Here is a 23,250-nt window from a genome sequence, read left to right as displayed (position 1 = left end):
ACGTATTGTAATGAGCGAGTCAGTAATCCTATCACTTGCAACTTTAATTCCCCCCTCAATAGCCACACACAGCCAAACTCCTACTAAACTGCGCTGAGAAAATAAACAGTAACTCAAGATTTCAGAGTGGGTTTTTGGTACACAGTTGTTTCTGGTTTAATGAGACTCGAGGAGAGTGAATAAATATACGATCACACAAAACGAGCCTTGTCTTTTCACTTCTTGTATGCACAGGGCACGACAATGACCCACTGGAACAGTTTACTAAGAAATAGATCTTCTAATCAATATGTTATTTCAATTACTTTTTCCTTTTCATTCTCTATTAACCTTAAGTGTACCTGTTAAATAACCTAATCAGTGTAGCATGACACACTGCAAATTCAGTGCTGTACCCAGTCACAGCGCTGGGTATAATGCCAGCCTTTATTTTATTGACTAATGGGCTCTGCCTTGTAAAATTAGTTACTGGTCGATCCTTCTTTATATTCTTTTGTGGGTACCATGGGAGTCATCAGTGCAGGCTCCCGATAGGTTCTTAAAAGGAAGGTAAAATTCTTCATATTGTACAGAAAAACAACTTGTTAATATTCTTTTATAATTTATTATGACCCTTTTATGAAATAGAAGTTTTCACAATCCTAATCTTGTCACATATAGCTCCCTAATTTACAGCTTGCTATTTTTGATTTTCTGCCAAAGCCACAAAATCGAAACACCACAGCAGGAAGTGAAGTCACCACAGCAGGAAGTGAAGTCACCTCCAAGCGCAAGTCCTAATTGGCTCCTCCAAATACAGAAAGTGTTGGGTGGAATTTGACCACTGAACATTAATTGCAGCAAATACGGTGTTAATCTGATCTGATAATGTTCAGACTCTGCTGACAAGTTCATCTATTGGAAGACTGCAGAAAAACTTTGTACTTACAAGGTGTTTACTGTCTCTTTAAAGAAGACATCCTCAAACTTGTATAATATCAGCTGGCTGAGCATCATGGGAAATGTAGTTCCAAAACCTCTGGAGGGCCAAGTTTGACGATGTCTGCTTTAAAGGGACACATTACATTTCTTTCAACCATATGGAATAGCAGCATCTAAACTGGTTACTTTTTTGGATAAAGCTGTGTACCTCATACTAATGCCCATTGGCTGAGAGGGATTCCTGTAAACGCTCATTCATTGGTTGATATGTAACATTGAGCATTGCTAGGAAGTATGTATAAGTCAGTTAGCATTAGTACAAAACTGATATTGATATATATGAGTTTATAATTATGAAAACTTTTACTTTATATTTTTTCTAGACAAAAATTCCTAAATATTTAAATAATGCTCTTTCATGAAACCCAATATTTTACTTTCATGATTCAGATAGAGAATAGAAAATGATCAAATTTAGGCCTCAATCACAGTCTGTCGGCCGTGAATGGCAAAAGAACATCTTTGGGTTTTATGTCTCTTTAATAATATGCAGCTGGTATAACAAGTGATTATTGTGAATGCAACCCATACTGATACTACAGTATGTTGTGTGCATGATCCGAGCAGGCACGAGAAAGGTAATCTCTGTGGCTGGAAATCTTTAAAATATGAGCAATTACAGAAGAAAGAAAGATGCATAACCCCCAGCGCACAATACTATTTACAAGTGTAAATATCCTATGAAGGAATAAGCATATCCTATGAAAAAATTACACCCCACAACCTTCTCAGCACAAATATTCCAAATATGAGTATTCCCTTACACAGTTAACACGAGTGCAAAAGATCCCTAAAATAGGGGATGGTCCCTCAGTATTCTATTGTGCTTCACCGTAACAATTATTTAAAAATTCTGGGTATTCCCATATGAGTCCTAAATACACAATTTAAATATCAAATTTCATCTATATAATATCAATAACTAATTAAATATCCAAAATCAAAAGCTTAAGAGGAGCATGGCCTTACTGCGTTTTATATGCGTTTCGCTCATGTCTTTCTTTCCCATCTGGAAGACACATTTATGGGTACTCTAGGTGGTATCTAATAGGTTTTTAATTCTGAATGTATATGGGATTTTTTTATTTTTAAATCTGCATTATTATTTGCAGAATCAAACATAATGAGAAAACGCTTCAAACTGCATTTACAATGTACTGTTATTCATTTAAAAATCTCTTTAAGAAATCACAGAGTGGAATGAAAACTCGCTCTTTAGCAAACACAGAGGTTTGTGCCGCAGTCGGTTACTATAAAAGCCATAGATTTCTCTGTAAAGCTATTTTTTTTTCGTTAGCAAGAAATTGAGATTGAAACAAAGTTTATAGATCTATAACCCCCAACCCTATTTATTATTCAGTAAGGTTAAAAGACTCACTCAGCCAGCTCCTCCAGACTCCTGTACACATCATCGTCATTCTCTGTGGTATCCTCAGACGGGAAGGGCCTGGGGAGAAACAGAAGCAAATACAAATTAAAAATCATTTTTAGAAAATAAGAATAGTAAGGTAAGTTACACAAGTAACTTAACAAAAGTCTTCTAATATACATGTTTAAAGGGACAGTATTCTTAATGTTTATTTCCTCTTAATATATTTCCAAGGACTTATTACATCAGCTGCAGAGTAAGTAGAAGTATGGAAAATTGATCCTTTATGTTTATTAATATATTTGAAAAATGTTTTTGTTCGCATTGCAACAAAAGAGTTTATATCTAAGAGAAATAAAGCTTAATTATTTCTTTAAACAAAATATGTTATGTGCTTTAAACAGGGGCCCTCAGAGAGACAGTTTTATAGTTTATACCCTTGGTAGATTCCTATAATTAGAGGGTAATATTTGGCTCAGTCCTATAAACAAAAACATTTCAGATACAAGAAGGAAGTCTGAGATTAGTTCTTGGCATGGGATAAAAGGTTAAAAATGGCTCCACTTTGTATCATGCTACTATGTCACTTTAAAGGGTCATTATAGTCAATGTTCTAATCTGTTAGAGCATTCAATTTTAAGACTATTGACCCTGCAGTACTGTGTGTTTAATACCTGCAAAGGGGTTAAACACACAGTAGAAATACCACCATTAAGGACCTGCAGAGCACTGTTGCTCCAGAGTGGCTGTACGACTCAGAGGTGAAACAAATGCTGCAGATTGGATCAGCAGTTTTTCACTTGGGACCAGCAATGCTCTGTGGGTCCTTATCTGTATTTCTACTGTGTGTGGGTTAAACACACAGTAGTGCAGGGTTGATAGTCTTAAATTTACACGCCCTAATGGATTACAGCATGTCATATTTTTACTAGAATGGACCTTTAAGTTTCCTATTATAACTCTAAATGTACTGAATGAGATACACTAATTTAAAGTTAAATGGACATTGATGAGACACAGCTGGGCTGTGAGACTAGCGCTACTGCTTGGGTAAATGTCAATTTCTGCTAAGGACCTGCACTTTTCTGTGGGTCTCGAACTGTACTACTTCAACTTGTATGGGGTGCAGCATCTACCCCCTAAGGGGATTACTGTAGTCAAACTCAGTATTGGAAGCAAAAAGCATGAGATATTGTATATCTAATGTGCATATCTTACCCAGAATCCTCTGATGCATTGATAACAATGTATACAGAGTACCTCTGGGTAATAACAAGCTGGGATAGTTAATAAATAATAGAAGAAATTGGTGTATGAGAAATACAAATGACACAGCACCCCCAACCTAAGTAATAACTGGCTGCACATAATCGTATTCTCATTCAATATATATAACGATCCATCGTTTCATTATTCTAGTATTCATGCAGAGCCCGACGTCATGTTGTGTTTTTAGACACACCCCTCATTTATATTAGCCACCATAGTCACTTAGTACAAACAACATAACAAAAGAGCATATGATGAGCATCTCCCTATTAGGGTCCCTATCATTCAACCTCATAAATGAGATAGTATAGCAGTAACCAATAGTCCCATATCAGAAAATCCGTTTGTTTAACCTGCCCTATTTTATATTAATGCAGATCATCAAACAAAATCATCACAAATTCTACACCCCCCCCCCCCCCAGAATGACACATCCAGGGGGCGTTATAATTATCTCACAAACATTTCCAAATCAATACATTTTCCATATATAATGTAACACTATCCAAAGTATAAAAGGTTTCATAGCCTAATATTTAGCATAAACCGTATATTGTGTACCGTATCCACATTGCCATTAATCCATCAATACTCAGCTACCCCTAGAGAAGTTAAAATCTAACTCACATTTAAGAACTGTATACAAAGATATGATCAGAATCAAGATAAATATGTGTAGGGCACTGTCCCTGATTACCCAATTACCAAGTACCTCTTAAAATAATATCAGATCTCACATAAAAGACACAAACATTATCTGTTAATTCATGCCGTTAGGTACCATTGAATTCATCCACAAATCCATCTGCTCTCTGGCTGCAACAACATCTTCTTAATATCTCCTCCTCTAAACGCAGGTTTAACCCTCTTGTAGGATCCATGCCCGCAGGTCAGGTTTACCATCATGTTTTTTGAGAAAATGTCTCCCTACCGCTGTTAACTCTTTTCCTAACAAATCACTTCTATAGTTTTTAATATTATTTAGATGTTGACCCAGACATATGCAGAACCCCCTTGTGGACATCGTTTTTACGACACGTAAATTCCAAACAATAAATTATGTGTTTAGTCCTTCATGCATATCAACTCCTAACCCATCTTGTCCCTCTTGGGAATATCTCAATTTGTTTCATATTAGAAATATATTTACAGTAGGGCTCAGTATACAGCTGCAGTATTCTATGGCTCAGTATACAGTTGCAGTAGTCTATGGCTCAGTATACAGTTGCAGTAGTCTATGGCTCAGTATACAGTTGCAGTAGTCTATGGCTCAGTATACAGTTGCAGTAGTCTATGGCCCAGTATACAGTTGCAGTAGTCTATGGCTCAGTATACAGTTGCAGTATTCTATGGCTCAGTATACAGCTGCAGTCTTCTATGGCTCAGTATACAGTTGCAGTATTCTATGGCTCAGTATACAGCTGCAGTCTTCTATGGCTCAGTATACAGTTGCAGTATTCTATGGCTCAGTATACAGTTGCAGTATTCTATGGCTCAGTATACAGTTGCAGTCTTCTATGGCTCAGTATACAGTTGCAGTATTATATGGCTCAGTATACAGTTGCAGTCTTCTATGGCTCAGTATACAGTTGCAGTATTCTATGGCTCAGTATACAGCTGCAGTCTTCTATGGCTCAGTATACAGTTGCAGTATTCTATGGCTCAGTATACAGCTGCAGTCTTCTATGGCTCAGTATACAGTTGCAGTATTCTATGGCTCAGTATACAGCTGCAGTCTTCTATGGCTCAGTATACAGCTGCAGTCTTCTATGGCTCAGTATACAGTTGCAGTATTCTATGGCTCAGTATACAGCTGCAGTCTTCTATGGCTCAGTATACAGTTGCAGTATTCTATGGCTCAGTATACAGCTGCAGTCTTCTATGGCTCAGTATACAGCTGCAGTCTTCTATGGCTCAGTATACAGTTGCAGTCTTCTATGGCTCAGTATACAGTTGCAGTATTCTATGGCTCAGTATACAGCTGCAGTCTTCTATGGCTCAGTATACAGTTGCAGTATTCTATGGCTCAGTATACAGTTGCAGTATTCTATGGCTCAGTATACAGTTGCAGTCTTCTATGGCTCAGTATACAGTTGCAGTATTCTATGGCTCAGTATACAGTTGCAGTCTTCTATGGCTCAGTATACAGTTGCAGTATTCTATGGCTCAGTATACAGTTGCAGTATTCTATGGCTCAGTATACAGCTGCAGTCTTCTATGGCTCAGTATACAGTTGCAGTATTCTATGGCTCAGTATACAGTTGCAGTATTCTATGGCTCAGTATACAGTTGCAGTCTTCTATGGCTCAGTATACAGTTGCAGTATTCTATGGCTCAGTATACAGTTGCAGTCTTCTATGGCTCAGTATACAGTTGCAGTATTCTATGTCTCAGTACAGTTGCAGTAGTCTATGTCTCAGTATACAGTTGCAGTATTCTATGTCTCAGTACAGTTGCAGTAGTCTATGTCTCAGTATACAGTTGCAGTATTCTATGACTCAGTATACAGTTGCAGTCTTCTATGGCTCATCAGTATACAGCTGCAGTATTCTATGGCTTAGTATACAGTTGCAGTATTCTATGGCTCAGTATACAGTTGCAGTATTCTATGTCTCAGTACAGTTGCAGTAGTCTATGTCTCAGTATACAGTTGCAGTATTCTATGACTCAGTATACAGTTGCAGTCTTCTATGGCTCATCAGTATACAGCTGCAGTATTCTATGGCTTAGTATACAGTTGCAGTATTCTATGGCTCAGTATACAGTTGCAGTCTTCTATGGCTTAGTATACAGTTGCAGTATTCTATGGCTCAGTATACAGTTGCAGTATTCTATGGCTCAGTAGAGCTGCAGTATTCTATGGCTCAGTATACAGCTGCAGTCTTCTATGGCTCAGTACAGCTGCAGTATTCTATGTCTCAGTATTGAGTTGCAGTATTCTATGGCTCAGTATATAGTTGCAGTATTATATGGCTCAGAATATACTTGCAGTATTGTATGGCTCAGTATACAGTTGCAGTATTCTATGGCTCAGTATACAGTTGCAGTCTTCTATGGCTCAGTATACAGTTACAGTATTCTATGGCTCATCAGTATACAGTTGCAGTCTTCTATGGCTCATCAGTATACAGCTGCAGTATTCTATGGCTCAGTATACAGTTGCAGTAGTCTATGGCTCAGTATACAGTTGCAGTATTCTATGGCTCAGTATACAGTTGCAGTATTCTATGGCTCAGTATACAGTTGCAGTATTCTATGGCTCAGTATACAGCTGCAGTATTCTATGGCTCAGTATACAGTTGCAGTATTCTATGGCTCAGTACAGCTGCAGTATTCTATGTCTCAGTATTGAGTTGCAGTATTCTATGGCTCAGTATATAGTTGCAGTATTATATGGCTCAGAATATACTTGCAGTATTGTATGGCTCAGTATACAGTTGCAGTCTTCTATGGCTCAGTATACAGTTGCAGTATTCTATGGCTCAGTATACAGTTGCAGTATTCTATGGCTCAGTATACAGTTGCAGTATTCTATGGCTCAGTATACAGTTGCAGTATTCTATGGCTCAGTATACAGTTGCAGTATTCTATGGCTCAGTATACAGTTGCAGTATTCTATGGCTCAGTATACAGTTGCAGTATTCTATGGCTCAGTATACAGTTGCAGTATTCTATGGCTCAGTATACAGTTACAGTATTCTATGGCTCAGTATACAGTTGCAGTATTCTATGGCTCAGTACAGCTGCAGTATTCTATGGCTCAGTATACAGTTGCAGTATTCTATGGCTCAGTATACAGTTGCAGTCTTCTATGGCTCAGTATACAGTTGCAGTATTCTATGGCTCAGTATACAGTTACAGTATTCTATGGCTCAGTATACAGTTGCAGTATTCTATGGCTCAGTACAGCTGCAGTATTCTATGGCTCAGTATACAGTTGCAGTATTCTATGGCTCAGTACAGCTGCAGTATTCTATGGCTCAGTATACAGTTGCAGTATTCTATGGCTCAGTACAGCTGCAGTATTCTATGTCTCAGTATTGAGTTGCAGTATTCTATGGCTCAGTATATAGTTGCAGTATTATATGGCTCAGAATATACTTGCAGTATTGTATGGCTCAGTATACAGTTGCAGTCTTCTATGGCTCAGTATACAGTTGCAGTATTCTATGGCTCAGTATACAGTTACAGTCTTCTATGGCTCAGTATACAGTTGCAGTATTATATGGCTCAGTATACAGTTGCAGTATTATATGGCTCAGTATACAGCTGCAGTCTTCTATGGCTCAGTACAGCTGCAGTATTCTATGTCTCAGTATTGAGTTGCAGTATTCTATGGCTCAGTATATAGTTGCAGTATTATATGGCTCAGAATATACTTGCAGTATTGTATGGCTCAGTATACAGTTGCAGTATTCTATGGCTCAGTATACAGTTGCAGTCTTCTATGGCTCAGTATACAGTTACAGTATTCTATGGCTCATCAGTATACAGTTGCAGTCTTCTATGGCTCATCAGTATACAGCTGCAGTATTCTATGGCTCAGTATACAGTTGCAGTAGTCTATGGCTCAGTATACAGTTGCAGTATTCTATGGCTCAGTATACAGTTGCAGTATTCTATGGCTCAGTATACAGTTGCAGTATTCTATGGCTCAGTATACAGCTGCAGTATTCTATGGCTCAGTATACAGTTGCAGTATTCTATGGCTCAGTACAGCTGCAGTATTCTATGTCTCAGTATTGAGTTGCAGTATTCTATGGCTCAGTATATAGTTGCAGTATTATATGGCTCAGAATATACTTGCAGTATTGTATGGCTCAGTATACAGTTGCAGTCTTCTATGGCTCAGTATACAGTTGCAGTATTCTATGGCTCAGTATACAGTTGCAGTATTCTATGGCTCAGTATACAGTTGCAGTCTTCTATGGCTCAGTATACAGTTGCAGTATTCTATGGCTCAGTATACAGTTGCAGTATTCTATGGCTCAGTATACAGTTGCAGTATTCTATGGCTCAGTATACAGTTGCAGTCTTCTATGGCTCAGTATACAGTTGCAGTATTCTATGGCTCAGTATACAGTTACAGTATTCTATGGCTCAGTATACAGTTGCAGTATTCTATGGCTCAGTACAGCTGCAGTATTCTATGGCTCAGTATACAGTTGCAGTATTCTATGGCTCAGTATACAGTTGCAGTCTTCTATGGCTCAGTATACAGTTGCAGTATTCTATGGCTCAGTATACAGTTACAGTATTCTATGGCTCAGTATACAGTTGCAGTATTCTATGGCTCAGTACAGCTGCAGTATTCTATGGCTCAGTATACAGTTGCAGTATTCTATGGCTCAGTACAGCTGCAGTATTCTATGGCTCAGTATACAGTTGCAGTATTCTATGGCTCAGTACAGCTGCAGTATTCTATGTCTCAGTATTGAGTTGCAGTATTCTATGGCTCAGTATATAGTTGCAGTATTATATGGCTCAGAATATACTTGCAGTATTGTATGGCTCAGTATACAGTTGCAGTCTTCTATGGCTCAGTATACAGTTGCAGTATTCTATGGCTCAGTATACAGTTACAGTCTTCTATGGCTCAGTATACAGTTGCAGTATTATATGGCTCAGTATACAGTTGCAGTATTATATGGCTCAGTATACAGTTGCAGTCTTCTATGGCTCAGTATACAGTTGCAGTATTCTATGGCTCAGTATACAGTTGCAGTCTTCTATGGCTCAGTATACAGTTGAAGTATTATATGGCTCAGTATACAGTTGCAGTATTATATGGCTCAGTATACAGTTGCAGTATTCTATGGCTCAGTATACAGTTACAGTCTTCTATGGCTCAGTATACAGTTGCAGTATTATATGGCTCAGTATACAGTTGCAGTATTATATGGCTCAGTATACAGTTGCAGTCTTCTATGGCTCAGTATACAGTTGCAGTATTCTATGACTCAGTATAGAGTTGCAGTCTTCTATGGCTCAGTATACAGTCTTCTATGGCTAAGTATACAGTTGCAGTCTTCTATGGCTCAGTATACAGTCTTCTATGGCTAAGTATACAGTTGCAGTCTTCTATGGCTCAGTATACAGCTGCAGTCTTCTATGGCTCAGTATACAGCTGCAGTATTCTATGGCTCAGTATACAGTTGCAGTATTCTATGGCTCAGTATATACTTGCAGTCTTCTATGGCTCAGAATATACTTGCAGTATTCTATGGCTCAGTATAAACTTGCAGTATTCTATGGCTCAGTATACTTGCAGTATTCTATGGCTCAGTATATACTTGCAATATTCTATGACTCAGTATAAACTTGCAGTATTCTATGGCTCAGTACATACTATATTTTGGTTGTCAGCTCCCTGGACAAGTCAGTTTGATGTGTTGCATATGAGGAGAGCTAGAGGAGGGATCAGAGCTAAATGCATCACTGTAACCGCACACAGTCATGTGCTGCATGCAGACAACTTCACACAGTGCATGGGCATCTGTTTAATATGTAGAAATGGCCTTTATGGTTTAGACAAGAGCACTATACAAAGTGGTAGCCATACATAACGCTAACTATTTTTGTTCCCAGTATGGTCCTGAAACACAAGGACACCTATGTGGTCCACAAGTGTTGGAAAACACAGGGGGAAATGTACAATTACTGACTATTTAGATTCCTGAAGTCAAACACCCTGTGCTGCCAGTTATTGTTCCATTATGAGCTCTTTCGTGCAAGCACATCAGTTATCAGATATTACATAAGCTGTCCGTGTACTAATACCAGTGCTCAGGTAATACAGAGGTACTACCATGTATGCACACTAATGCTCAGGTAATACAGAGGTACTACCATGTATGCACACTAATGCTCAGGTAATACAGAGGTACTACCATGTATGCACACTAATGCTCAGGTAATACAGAGGTACTACTATGTATGCACATCAGTACTCAGGTAATAAAGAGGCACTACCATGTATGCACACCAGTGCTAAGGTAATCCAGAGGTACTACAGTGTATGCACATCAGTACTCAGGTAATACAGAGGTACTATAATGTATGCACATCAATGGCTCAGTATACAGTTGCAGTATTCTATGGCTCAGTATACAGTTACAGTATTCTATGGCTCAGTATACAGTTGCAGTATTCTATGGCTCAGTACAGCTGCAGTATTCTATGGCTCAGTATACAGTTGCAGTATTATATGGCTCAGTACAGCTGCAGTATTCTATGGCTCAGTATACAGTTGCAGTATTCTATGGCTCAGTACAGCTGCAGTATTCTATGTCTCAGTATTGAGTTGCAGTATTCTATGGCTCAGTATATAGTTGCAGTATTATATGGCTCAGAATATACTTGCAGTATTGTATGGCTCAGTATACAGTTGCAGTCTTCTATGGCTCAGTATACAGTTGCAGTATTCTATGGCTCAGTATACAGTTACAGTCTTCTATGGCTCAGTATACAGTTGCAGTATTATATGGCTCAGTATACAGTTGCAGTATTATATGGCTCAGTATACAGTTGCAGTCTTCTATGGCTCAGTATACAGTTGCAGTATTCTATGGCTCAGTATACAGTTACAGTCTTCTATGGCTCAGTATACAGTTGCAGTATTATATGGCTCAGTATACAGTTGCAGTATTATATGGCTCAGTATACAGTTGCAGTATTCTATGGCTCAGTATACAGTTACAGTCTTCTATGGCTCAGTATACAGTTGCAGTATTATATGGCTCAGTATACAGTTGCAGTATTATATGGCTCAGTATACAGTTGCAGTCTTCTATGGCTCAGTATACAGTTGCAGTATTCTATGACTCAGTATAGAGTTGCAGTCTTCTATGGCTCAGTATACAGTCTTCTATGGCTAAGTATACAGTTGCAGTCTTCTATGGCTCAGTATACAGTCTTCTATGGCTAAGTATACAGTTGCAGTCTTCTATGGCTCAGTATACAGCTGCAGTCTTCTATGGCTCAGTATACAGCTGCAGTATTCTATGGCTCAGTATACAGTTGCAGTATTCTATGGCTCAGTATATACTTGCAGTCTTCTATGGCTCAGAATATACTTGCAGTATTCTATGGCTCAGTATAAACTTGCAGTATTCTATGGCTCAGTATACTTGCAGTATTCTATGGCTCAGTATATACTTGCAATATTCTATGACTCAGTATAAACTTGCAGTATTCTATGGCTCAGTACATACTATATTTTGGTTGTCAGCTCCCTGGACAAGTCAGTTTGATGTGTTGCATATGAGGAGAGCTAGAAGAGGGATCAGAGCTAAATGCATCACTGTAACCGCACACAGTCATGTGCTGCATGCAGACAACTTCACACAGTGCATGGGCATCTGTTTAATATGTAGAAATGGCCTTTATGGTTTAGACAAGAGCACTATACAAAGTGGTAGCCATACATAACGCTAACTATTTTTGTTCCCAGTATGGTCCTGAAACACAAGGACACCTATGTGGTCCACAAGTGTTGGAAAACACAGGGGGAAATGTACAATTACTGACTATTTAGATTCCTGAAGTCAAACACCCTGTGCTGCCAGTTATTGTTCCATTATGAGCTCTTTCGTGCAAGCACATCAGTTATCAGATATTACATAAGCTGTCCGTGTACTAATACCAGTGACGTGCAGTGACGTCAGAGGCTGGTGAGGCAGTGGCTAGGATATGCCTTCATTCTTTAGATATCCTTTGTTGAAGAAATAGCAATGCACATGGGTGAGCCAATCACATGAGGTATCTATGTACAGCCACCAATCAGCAGCTACTGAGCATATTTAGATATGATTTTCAATAAAGGACATCAAAAGAATGAAGAAAATTAGATATTAGATGTAAATTGGAAAATTATTTCAATTTGCATATGGGTTTCATATGGGTTTCATGTCCCTTTAAATGGTGTCTTGGAAAACTGGTCAACTTAGTAAACATCTGATTTTAGTCTAAAAGGATTGTAACAGAAATTCTTGCCAGATAACACAATGCTTGCTCTGATTATGAGATCTAGAAATCCATGCCCATTAAAATATGTTTAAAACATACTTTTTACTTTAATGCTGCAAATTATGCTTATAGATTCTTTCATTACATAAGGGATGAGAGTCCGAGGGGGAGGAAGAGAGACAGAGAGAGAAAGAGACCATGGGGGAGAACAACACATAAGGAGAGAGATGGATAGATAGAGAGACACACACAAGGGGGGGGGACCACTGCATTTTAAAGTAATAAAACAGCAGAGCTACAGAGAGTTCAGAAAATGAGTCTATAATTTAGTGTGAAGTACAGAGTCAAGCTGCTAAGTTAGTGGGTGTAAAGTTTGAGTAAACAAAATACAAAAACGACCCTGCTGTAAAAGAGTAAAAAAACACTAAACCACATTCATTAAATTATCATTTTCACTAACAGAATCCCTTTCAGTAAAATCTTACTTTAATAAGATGTGGCTGAAACACTGCTCTCTGTGCCTCTTTTCCTGCTCTGTAAGGATTCAGGAAGTGACAGTGGCACATTCCACTGCACTTAGAGGGGAAGAACAGAACTCTCTTTTTCACTTTAGCAAAGCTAGCAGGTTCACAGGACAGCAACCAAAATATATGAAAGTTGTTTTTTTCCGTTTTTGTTATGTTTTATATGATTTCTAACATCCAGCCCCAACCCTATGTTCCACTTACTAATGCCTCTCGCTGGATTGGTTCAGCCCAAATAGGACTGCCTCAAATAAAGCACTTATGGGCCATGCAATGATCTTAACCACTTTCATCCAGTAGATGGCGCAGCATGTTGTGTAATGGTGGGCAGACCTGCTTGTGCCTCTCCATTGCACAACATATAGCTGCGAGAAAAAAAATGCTGGGGAAAAAAATTACAATTTTGTTTTTTTAAAGCCAATAAAAAATATATATATTTTTGCCCATATGAGAGGTGAAGCACTGCCTCACCTGCCTCTAGTGACTGCACATCACTGACTAATACCAGTGCTCAGGTAATACAGAGGTACTACCATGTATGCACACTAATGCTCAGGTAATACAGAGGTACTACCATGTATGCACACTAATGCTCAGGTAATACAGAGGTACTACCATGTATGCACACTAATGCTCAGGTAATACAGAGGTACTACTATGTATGCACATCAGTACTCAGGTAATAAAGAGGCACTACCATGTATGCACACCAGTGCTAAGGTAATCCAGAGGTACTACAGTGTATGCACATCAGTACTCAGGTAATACAGAGGTACTATAATGTATGCACATCAATGCTCAGGTAATAAAGAGGTACTACCATGTATGCACACCAGCGCTCAGGTAATCCAGAGGTACTACAGTGTATTCACATTAGTACTCCGGTAATATATAGGTACTCTAATGTATGCACATCAATGCTCAGGTAATATAGAGGTACTACCATGTATGCACATCAGTACTCAGGTAATAAAGAGGTACTACCATGTATGCACACCAGTGCTCAGGTAATCCAGAGGTACTACAGTGTATTCACATTAGTACTCCGGTAATATATAGGTACTATAATGTATGCACATCAATGCTCAGGTAATATAGAGATACTACCATGTATGCACATCAGTACTCAGGTAATACAGAGGTACTACCATGTATGCACACCAGTACTCAGGTAATACAGAGGTACTACCATGTATGCACATCAGTACTCAGGTAATACAGAGGTACTACCATGTATGCACATCAGTACTCAGGTAATACAGAGGTACTACAGTGTATGCACATCAGTACTCAGGTAATACAGAGGTACTACCATGTATGCACACCAGTACTCAGGTAATACAGAGGTACTACAGTGTACGCACATCAGTACTCAGGTAATACAGAGGTACTACCATGTATGCACATCAGTACTCAGGTAATACAGAGGTACTACCATGTATGCACACCAGTACTCAGGTAATACAGAGGTACTACCATGTATGCACACCAGTACTCAGGTAATACAGAGGTACTATCATGTATGCACATCAGTACTCAGGTAATACAGAGGTACTATCATGTATGCACATCAGTACTCAGGTAATACAGAGGTACTACTATGCATGCACATCAGTACTCCGGTAATACAGAGGTACTACCATGTATGCACATCAGTACTCAGGTAATACAGAGGTACTACTATGCAGGCACACAAGTGCTCAGATATTACATATTATTTTATTAAATGATCATGTTTTATATCCGTTAAAGAATACGTTACCAATATTTATCCCAGCTGTTTCAGCCTTATAAAGATGAGACTAAAGAACCTGACAGTCGTGACAACAAAAGAGTCAAACTTGCAAGAGACATTTGCAGACACAAATAAACCAAAAGAAAAGATTTATTGATAGAGCGAGAGCAGCACAGGAAGTTCAATTCCGAATACATGAGCAAGGGAGCAAGTGTCTGTAATTCAAACAATTCTCACAGATTCAGAAACATATTGTTATTCCCTTCAGCAAAGTTTTTAGAAGAAAGAATAAAGCAGATTTCTTCCAAACATTAAGGGCTACTGCAGCCCCCAGTTTTATGTTGTATGAGGACCAGAAGTTAAACATTCTTCTCTGACGTTACACAGAAAGTATTTCTGTTTATTTGCTGATCTCAGTAATGCACCTAATGTTTTATATAACTGTCAGCGCGCAAACATGCGCCCATAAACAGAACGCTAACACTACTGGAAGTCAACATTAAAGGGACAGTCAAGTCAAAATAAAACTTTTATTAATCAGATAGGGCATGCAATTTTAAACAACTTTTAAATTTACTTTTATCATCAAATTTGCTTTGTTTTCTTGGTATTCTTTGTTGAAAGCTAAACCTAGGTAGGCTCATATGCTAATTTCTAAGCCCTTGAACGCCGCCTCTTATCTCAGAGAATGCTGACAGTTTTTCACAGCTAGATAGCGCTAGTTAATGGGTGTTATACAGATAACATTGTGCTCACGCACGTATAGTTACCTAGGAGTCAGCACTGATTGGGTAAAATGCAAGTCTGTGAAAAGAACTGAAATAAGGGGGCTGTCTGCAGAGGTTTAGATACAAGGTAATCACAGATGTAAAAAGTGCATTAATATAACCATGTTGGTTATGCAAAACTGGGGAATGGGTAATAAAGGGATTATCTATATTTTTACACAATAACAATACTGGTGTAAACTGTCCCTTTAAACTTCCATGGTACAGACAGAGCACCCAGTTTGTAAACTTATCCTTTTGGTATCTTTTTTCTATGACTGCGTGTACGTGTCTTAAAAGGACAGTAACGTTAAAATTAAAATGTTATGATGATTCAGATAGAGCATGCAGTTTTTAATTACTGGAAGCTAGCTGCTGATTGGTGGCTGCCCAAATATGCCTCTTGTCATTGGCTCACCCAATGTGCTCAACTAGCTCCCAGTATTGCTGCTCCTTCAATAAAGGATACCAACAAAATAAGGCTAATTTTATAATAAAAGTAAATTGGAAGTTATATGCTCTATCTAATGGGAACAAATATTGGGTTTTCAATAAAGAAATATTTGGTGTCAGTGTTCGCAACAAGAATTGTAACAATGTTGTACATTTAGTGCTCTCATGAAAAGGAGAAAATAATAGCAAGAGAAAGCATTACAGTTGCACACACTGAATCATGAAAGTTTAATTGGCCTTCCATGACTCGACACTGCGACTAACACATTTTCTTTCTTGAGTTATTTGCCCCTAACACAGAAATAACATTAAAAAACCCAAAAGTTTTACTGTTTTTCGGAGTAATTTTAACTTTGAACCTGAAGCTGATCTCAAGTGAAACAAGAAGCTGAGAGAGAGATACGGTTGTTGAATGCACATTTCGCCTTGAGCGGTGCGTTCATGGAGTGTAAATCCTTGTCAGCTCCTTGTATCATGCGAGTTTGGCACCAGGGGTCTGCAGAGAGTGTTAAAGTGATTAAAGGGACATTCAAATTAACACTTTCCTGGTCAAAAAGTTCATACAATTTCAAACAACCTTTACTCCTAAGATCAAATTTGTGCCATAGATCATTTATTCAATAGTAAACCTAAGTAGGCTGATAGGATCTCAGGAGTGTGCACGTCTTTAGCACCCTATGGCAGCATTTGTAACAATGTTTGTTGCAATGTTATACAAAATTGCAAACACTACTGCCATGAGAGTGCTAAGGGCACATGCACACTCCTGAGCTCCAATCAGCCTACTTAGGTTTACTCTTTAAAAAAGGATACCAAGAGAACAAATTACATTTGATAAAAGAAGTCAGATTGGGAAACTGTTTGAAATGTAATGCTTTATCTGAATCATGAAAGTTTTACTGTACTGTCCCTTTAAATGCAAGCAAACAAATAAAAAAAAGTGCATTTATACAGTGATTTATTTTATATGTGTCTTTAGTACTGTACGGCAGCAGTGTTTGCAATAATGTATAACATTGTTAACATTGTAGAAAACACCACTGCCAGATCTGAAGACAAGTGCTCCTGATCTCATAAAGGACTACTCTTTAACAAAGGTTAACAAGAGAACTAAGCAACATTGAAAATAGAAGTAAATTAAAACGTTGGTTAAAATTACATGCTATAGCCAACCCATTTACATTTAATTTTACTGTCCCTTTAAAGGGGCAGTACAATCCAAAATAAACTTTAAAGGGACAGTCTAGGCCAAAATAAACTTTCATGATTCAGATAGAGCATGTAATTTTAAACAATTTTCCAATTTACTTTTATCACCAATTTTGCTTTGTTCTCTTGTTATTCTTAGTTGAAAGCTTAACCTAGGAGGTTCATATGCTAATTTCTTAGACCTTGAAACCCACCTCTTTCAGGTTGCATTTTAACAGTTTTTCACCACTAGAGGGTGTTAGTTCACGTATTTCATATAGATAACACTGTGCTCGTGCACGAGAAGTTATCTGGGAGCAGGCACTGATTGGCTAGACTGCAAGTCTGTCAAAAGAACTGAAAAAAGGGGCAGTTTGCAAAGGCTTAGATACAAGATAATCACAGAGGATAAAAGTATATTATTCGTGAAACGCGCGTCAGGGGTCCGCCAGGGGCAGCTTAGTCTCTCCTGTTCGTGTTTTAACCAGCTTGCTCTTGTTGTTTAAAAACTATGCTTAATTAACTTAATAACATATTTCACAGCCACTGGTCCTTAATAGTGTAATAGTAATATTAACTAGCCCTCGGATTGTAAGGGCTTAGCCTATTTAAATACTTTGGACTGTGGACTGTTGAATATTTTTGATTTCTCAAATACTTCCATTGCGATGGTGCATTCAGCAGAGTTTAAGTGTTTTTAACTTCACAGCCCTGTTATCGTATGTGTGTGAGTTCCTATGTTGATAAAATAAAGTTTAATTGTATGAATGATATGGAACATTTTTAAATTCTATACAGTATTACTTCAGCAGAGCTAATTAGTGTTGTACTATTGTAGTACTGGTTTTCTTTTCTTAACTGGATTGTATCCTCTATTACAATTAGTTTAACTAGTTGTTGAATAACATTTTTGGTGTTTACTATCCCTTTAAGTTCATCAGAAGTAAATAAGTTCATCTTTTCTGCCATTAAGATCAGGGGTGAGCAACCTGTATCATATTAATTGACTAATGTGCTGACCACATTGCATTTTAACCCTGCTTTACCTGGTTTCTGTAAAAGAAAATGGAACTGCCTAAACCCTGGACCAGGAATATCAATACATATCTAGGAATTACAATATACTACCCAGAACATCAATCTCTACATTGTCCACCCAGATGCCTTCCTAGTGTCCGTCCAGTCTGCTCATTCTCGCCCTTCCTTAGCCTTCCAGTCCGAAAAAATGAAGGAGACCTTGGACTCCATACAAATCCATTAGAATTCAAATGATAGAACTGAGAATGTTATCTTTCCCTTTTCTAAGCCATTAAAATCAATATGAACTGTAAGACAATGATGTCTAATTTTTTTAATATATACATATCCAAAGCACCCATGACAGCTAATAGATTCTATGCTGCATATGGGCTAGGTTACAAGTGGAGTGCTTAATTATCTCGCTCCCGCAAACGGGCAAATTTGCCCATTTGTGGCAGCGAGATAATAAACCAGCCATTTCAAGTGAGTGGTTAATATGACTGCGAGCTCCCGGTAGCAATTAGCGCTTATAAAACTAACCAGAGATCAGATCTCTGGTTCGTTTTATACATCTTCCCCAAATGCCCCCAAAATACAGTTTAGTGTAGTTTATTAAAAAATAAAGATAGCAGCTGAAGTTCTGATGCATCAGAACGAGGCTCCGCATAGGAGCCTATGGAAGTGCGCTCTTATGATCGCATTGCAGACAACTTTTATCGTGCGCTGGTATTACAAAGTCGAGTGCTAATATCACTTTCATGAAAGCAATACATAACGCTCCACTTGTAATCTGTTCCTATGTGTTTAAATTCAGTTTTTCACTTAACCAATAATAATAAAATAAAAAAAAATACGATTTTGATTAGCTTAATAAAACTTCTGTGCACACCTACATAACAGTATGGTTATGACTGATTTCCTTCTGTGTCTACATCTCTCTTCAATGAAGTTCCCATATTTTAAACTCTTACTGGAAGTGGTCGTTCAAGCTCTAAATGTTCATATTGGATGCCACCATCTTGAAACTTATGTATCCGAGAGTTTGAGAAAGGCAAGGATTGCCGAAAGATGTTGCTCTATTTTTGTCCATTATGGGTGTCCATAGTTTGTATTCTGTAGTCTGCCAAGGTGGCGGCACAATTGAATCTAAGTAACTACCTGATCTGGAGGAACTGAAAGTACAGAGTAACGGAAGGGTTTACAGGATTGACTTGATTTGTAGCTAGCTTTATGTACGAGTTTTTTATGTGTGATTTTTATTTATTTTAATGTGTTTGTATTTCAAGTGATTTTCATATAAAATCTTTCAGGAGAATTCATTTTAGAAAATAAATGTAATACAAAAGTTACTGCACTTCTGACTGTTAGCTTTAGATTAAGCTACTTAGGTAGTGCTGGAAGTATTTCCCTTTTTTTCCCTTACGGTAAACGTTTTAAGTTCTTCTGAACTCAGGTATTCTTACAGGCTGTGACAGAAGGTTTTTGAGCTCATTCACGCTCTTGGCACTTCACATTTTTTGGTTCAGCACCTGGGTAGCGCTTGCTGATTGGTTGCTAAATGTAGCCGCCAATCAGCAAGCGCTGCCAGGCTTCTAAACCAAAAGTAGGCCGGCTCCTAAGCTTATACATTCCTGCTTTTTCAAATAAAGATATCAAAAGAACAAAGAAAACTTGATGATAGGAGTAAATTAGAAAGTTGCTTAAAATCGCATGTTCTATCTGAATCCCGAAAGAAAAAAATTGGGTTTCATATCCCTTTAAAATACGATTTTAAAATGCATTACATATTTAATGAATGTTTCTGTGCTGTAAATAAAACATTTTTGTTTTTATGCTGTGTGTGTGTTTAAAGGAGGGTTCACTGTCGACCAGAAACAAAACAAGCATTCCTTGTTCATATAACAATCAAGTTAGACAGAGCTAACGTAATGACATTTTTAAATGTGTTTTTTTTTATATAAATGTACATTATTTCTTCAGACAATTCTTACATATAGCATCACATCTCATAAACTAAAGTGTACCTGCTTTATTAAAAAGCAGAGCAGATATCAGTGAACTTGTGATCACAGATCACTGAACAGAGACTACAGTATTGTATTACAATAATGCTAATAGCCAGGAATGCTCATTACTGCACTTCAAATGATTACTCTTTAACAGCTGATTAAAGTCCATCTCTTCTGCATAAATAATTTATGCCACAATGAGAAAAACCCTTAACCTTATCAATTAAACAAATAAAGAACCAGATGGTTCATATATCCTACTCAAAATCTGCCTATAAACATAATAAAGACATAAAAAGCACTCAACAATATCAAAGGTATTTGCAGATATTGATGTTCAGCATTCAGACTTCATATGTTTTGTGTTCTATAGCTCAACCACAACTGGTGACAAATGCATTGTCTTGTATGTTACATTAATATTTTATTAAACCAAAGGCAGCTTTCTCTCCCTGTCTCGCAGATGGTTTATTTTCAGCTTCTGATCTTATAAAGAGAACGTGCAGATCTGTAGCGAGTTGTTGATGGGGAAACCAGTGATCCAAACCCACAAATGTCTCTCCAGGTCAATCTGTGGTATAACAATATAGATACTTGTTACTAGAATACCTTATCTTCTTATTGTTAGCAGACGTTCTGTGTGAGAGACAGAATGTGCACTTTATTTTGTGCACTGATTGTAAACTGTTATGGCAGAGTTGGCAAGAGCACTGTGCCAGTCTTACCAGCGTGTGGGCTACAGGCACAGTTGTAAACGTCCTTGCTCATTCCTTAGACTTGGGTGCACTTGACTGACTCGAATTTAAAGTGCGGCGCCAATCTCAGTAGTGCTTTTAAAGGGACATGAAACCCAAATTTTTTCTTTCATGATTAGCATGTAGTTGAAAACTACTTCCTAATTTACTTCTATTGTCTAATTTTTATCTTTTGTTCAACATCAGGCAGGTAAGCTCAGGAGCGTGCACATTTCTGGAGAACTATTTGGCAGCATTTTTGCAAGAATTCTATCCATTTGCAAGAGCACTAGTTAGTTGGCAGCACTATTTCCTGTCATGTAGTGCTACAGATGCCTACCTAGGTATCTCTTCAACACAGAATATCATGGGAACGAAGTAAATTTGAAAAGAGAAGTCAAGTGGAATTTATTTTTTACTTGCATGCTCTGTCTGAATCACAAAACAAAATGTTTAGGTTTCATATCCCTTTAAAAGGAGTGCACAGAGTGTTACTTGAAAGTGTAATATAGAATGTTTAATTATGTATATTAAAAATGTAATATATGAGACATGAAAGTAAAAATGTAACTGTAAATTTAATACACTTTTATGTTCATAGCGCTACAGAATTTTGTGGCGCTATACAAATAAATTATAATAATAATAATAATGTTCATTTCTACTATCAAATTGAATTTGCTCTTTTGGTTTCCTATGATTAAAAGCATATGTACATATGCTCAGCAGTAGAAATGTACTACCAAGAGCAAGCTGGTGATTGGTGACTACACACATATGCTTCTGACCACTGGCTCAGTAGATGCTACTAGTAGTGTATTGCTGCTCTGGAGCTGACTTTAACTATGTGTTAATCCTTTTGCAGGGGGTTAAAGTGAAGGTAAAGTTTTACCTACTAGTAAACAGTAACAAAGTCTTCATAGTTCAAATATTAAGATCGCTAACTTTTTTTTTACAATTCCTTATTTAATTGCCAAATAATATTGTGCGTTTTTAACATACCGTTATGTTAAAAACTCCTCCCCACATCCATTTCCTGATCTTAGTGACAGTGACGTATAGAGCGGTCCCACCCGCTCTATACGTGTCTCAAAAGAGCGTTCAGGAGGATCCAAATGATCTGCGCATGCACACAGCATTGTCTACTAAGCAATGCGCATGCGGTAATCTTCTACAGCAAAAACCAAGGCTAAACGCCTGCGCAGATCATCCCTTAGGGGGATGACGTAATTTGACGGCCGCCTAACGGCCAGGATTTCAATAGGCAGAAATAAAAACGTGACCTGCAGAGAAAAAAAAAAATTATGACGGGTTGAATTTTCTACTCGAAAGCAAGTAAGTTTACAGCTATAAAACTCACTTTATACTTAGAATTAGAAAAAATCATGAATTAAAGTACTATTTATTTTGGGTAAAAAGTATAATTAGCTAATGTAATCCGGAAAAATGTACCTTCACTTTAAACACATAGTTATATATACAAGCAATAATGCAATAAAAAACGTTTTTTATATTTATAAATTTTCTTTTTGCACTTTATGCCACTTTAAGTCTGAAAATTAATAGTTTTCCAATTCTGAGAAATGAATGTGCACATGGCAGACTTCCCAAGGCTGACCCTACAACATATCTGTCGATAATTGGCTTCAGCTGATATGGTAAGATAGGAAAGTGAAAAACAATGAATCGTTTACAAACATAAAACAGAGGATATTCCAGTAACAACCTCAGATGTCAGTGCAGTTTGCACTACAATGAGATGATTTTTTGTTGCACAAAAGTTTAGTAGCAAATTCTTCTGCTCTGCAGATCCTCCATATGACTCAAGGAAACTGGTTGATAAATATTCCTGGAATATTAGGAAACAAATCACACAAGTCACCTTTAGGATTATCTAAATATACTTTATAAACTGACTGTGTTAGGGTTTATGAATGTCATGTCTTGTATCTGTTGGAGATGCATTCAGCTGATTAATGTACAAACCAAGCAAGGACAGAATCACCTGTTTGGTGCTTAGAGCGGAAGGTCTTTGGACTAGATGTTTTGGCATATGTTGTTATGCCAGTTACCATGGCAACTAATACTTTCCAAATGATGATTTACGCATTGAGTTACTGCAGTTGGTGCCAATTACTTTTCAGATGAACTGGGTTGGGTTTTGTGTGTTTTTTTTTGGTTTATTATTTTTATTCTTAGGGGAAAAAAATGATTTTGGTAATAATAATTTCTTC

General features: G+C 37.6%; 1 protein-coding gene across 1 annotated transcript in view; it reads right to left on the bottom strand.

Annotated features, from left to right (window-relative positions):
- The window catches only part of VAV2 (vav guanine nucleotide exchange factor 2), a 523,802-nt gene that overhangs the window by 126,028 nt on the left and 374,524 nt on the right, over nt 1–23,250 (bottom strand). The window contains exon 4 of the mRNA XM_053695707.1: nt 2,360–2,428. Within this exon, the coding sequence (XP_053551682.1) occupies nt 2,360–2,428 (69 nt within the window). The remainder of the gene's footprint in view (nt 1–2,359; nt 2,429–23,250) is intronic.

The sequence above is a fragment of the Bombina bombina genome, chromosome 12, assembly GCF_027579735.1.
Source record: "Bombina bombina isolate aBomBom1 chromosome 12, aBomBom1.pri, whole genome shotgun sequence".
NCBI classification, from domain to species: domain Eukaryota; kingdom Metazoa; phylum Chordata; class Amphibia; order Anura; family Bombinatoridae; genus Bombina; species Bombina bombina.
Note: the sequence above shows the minus strand (reverse complement) of the source record. Positions and strands in the feature narration are given on the sequence as shown.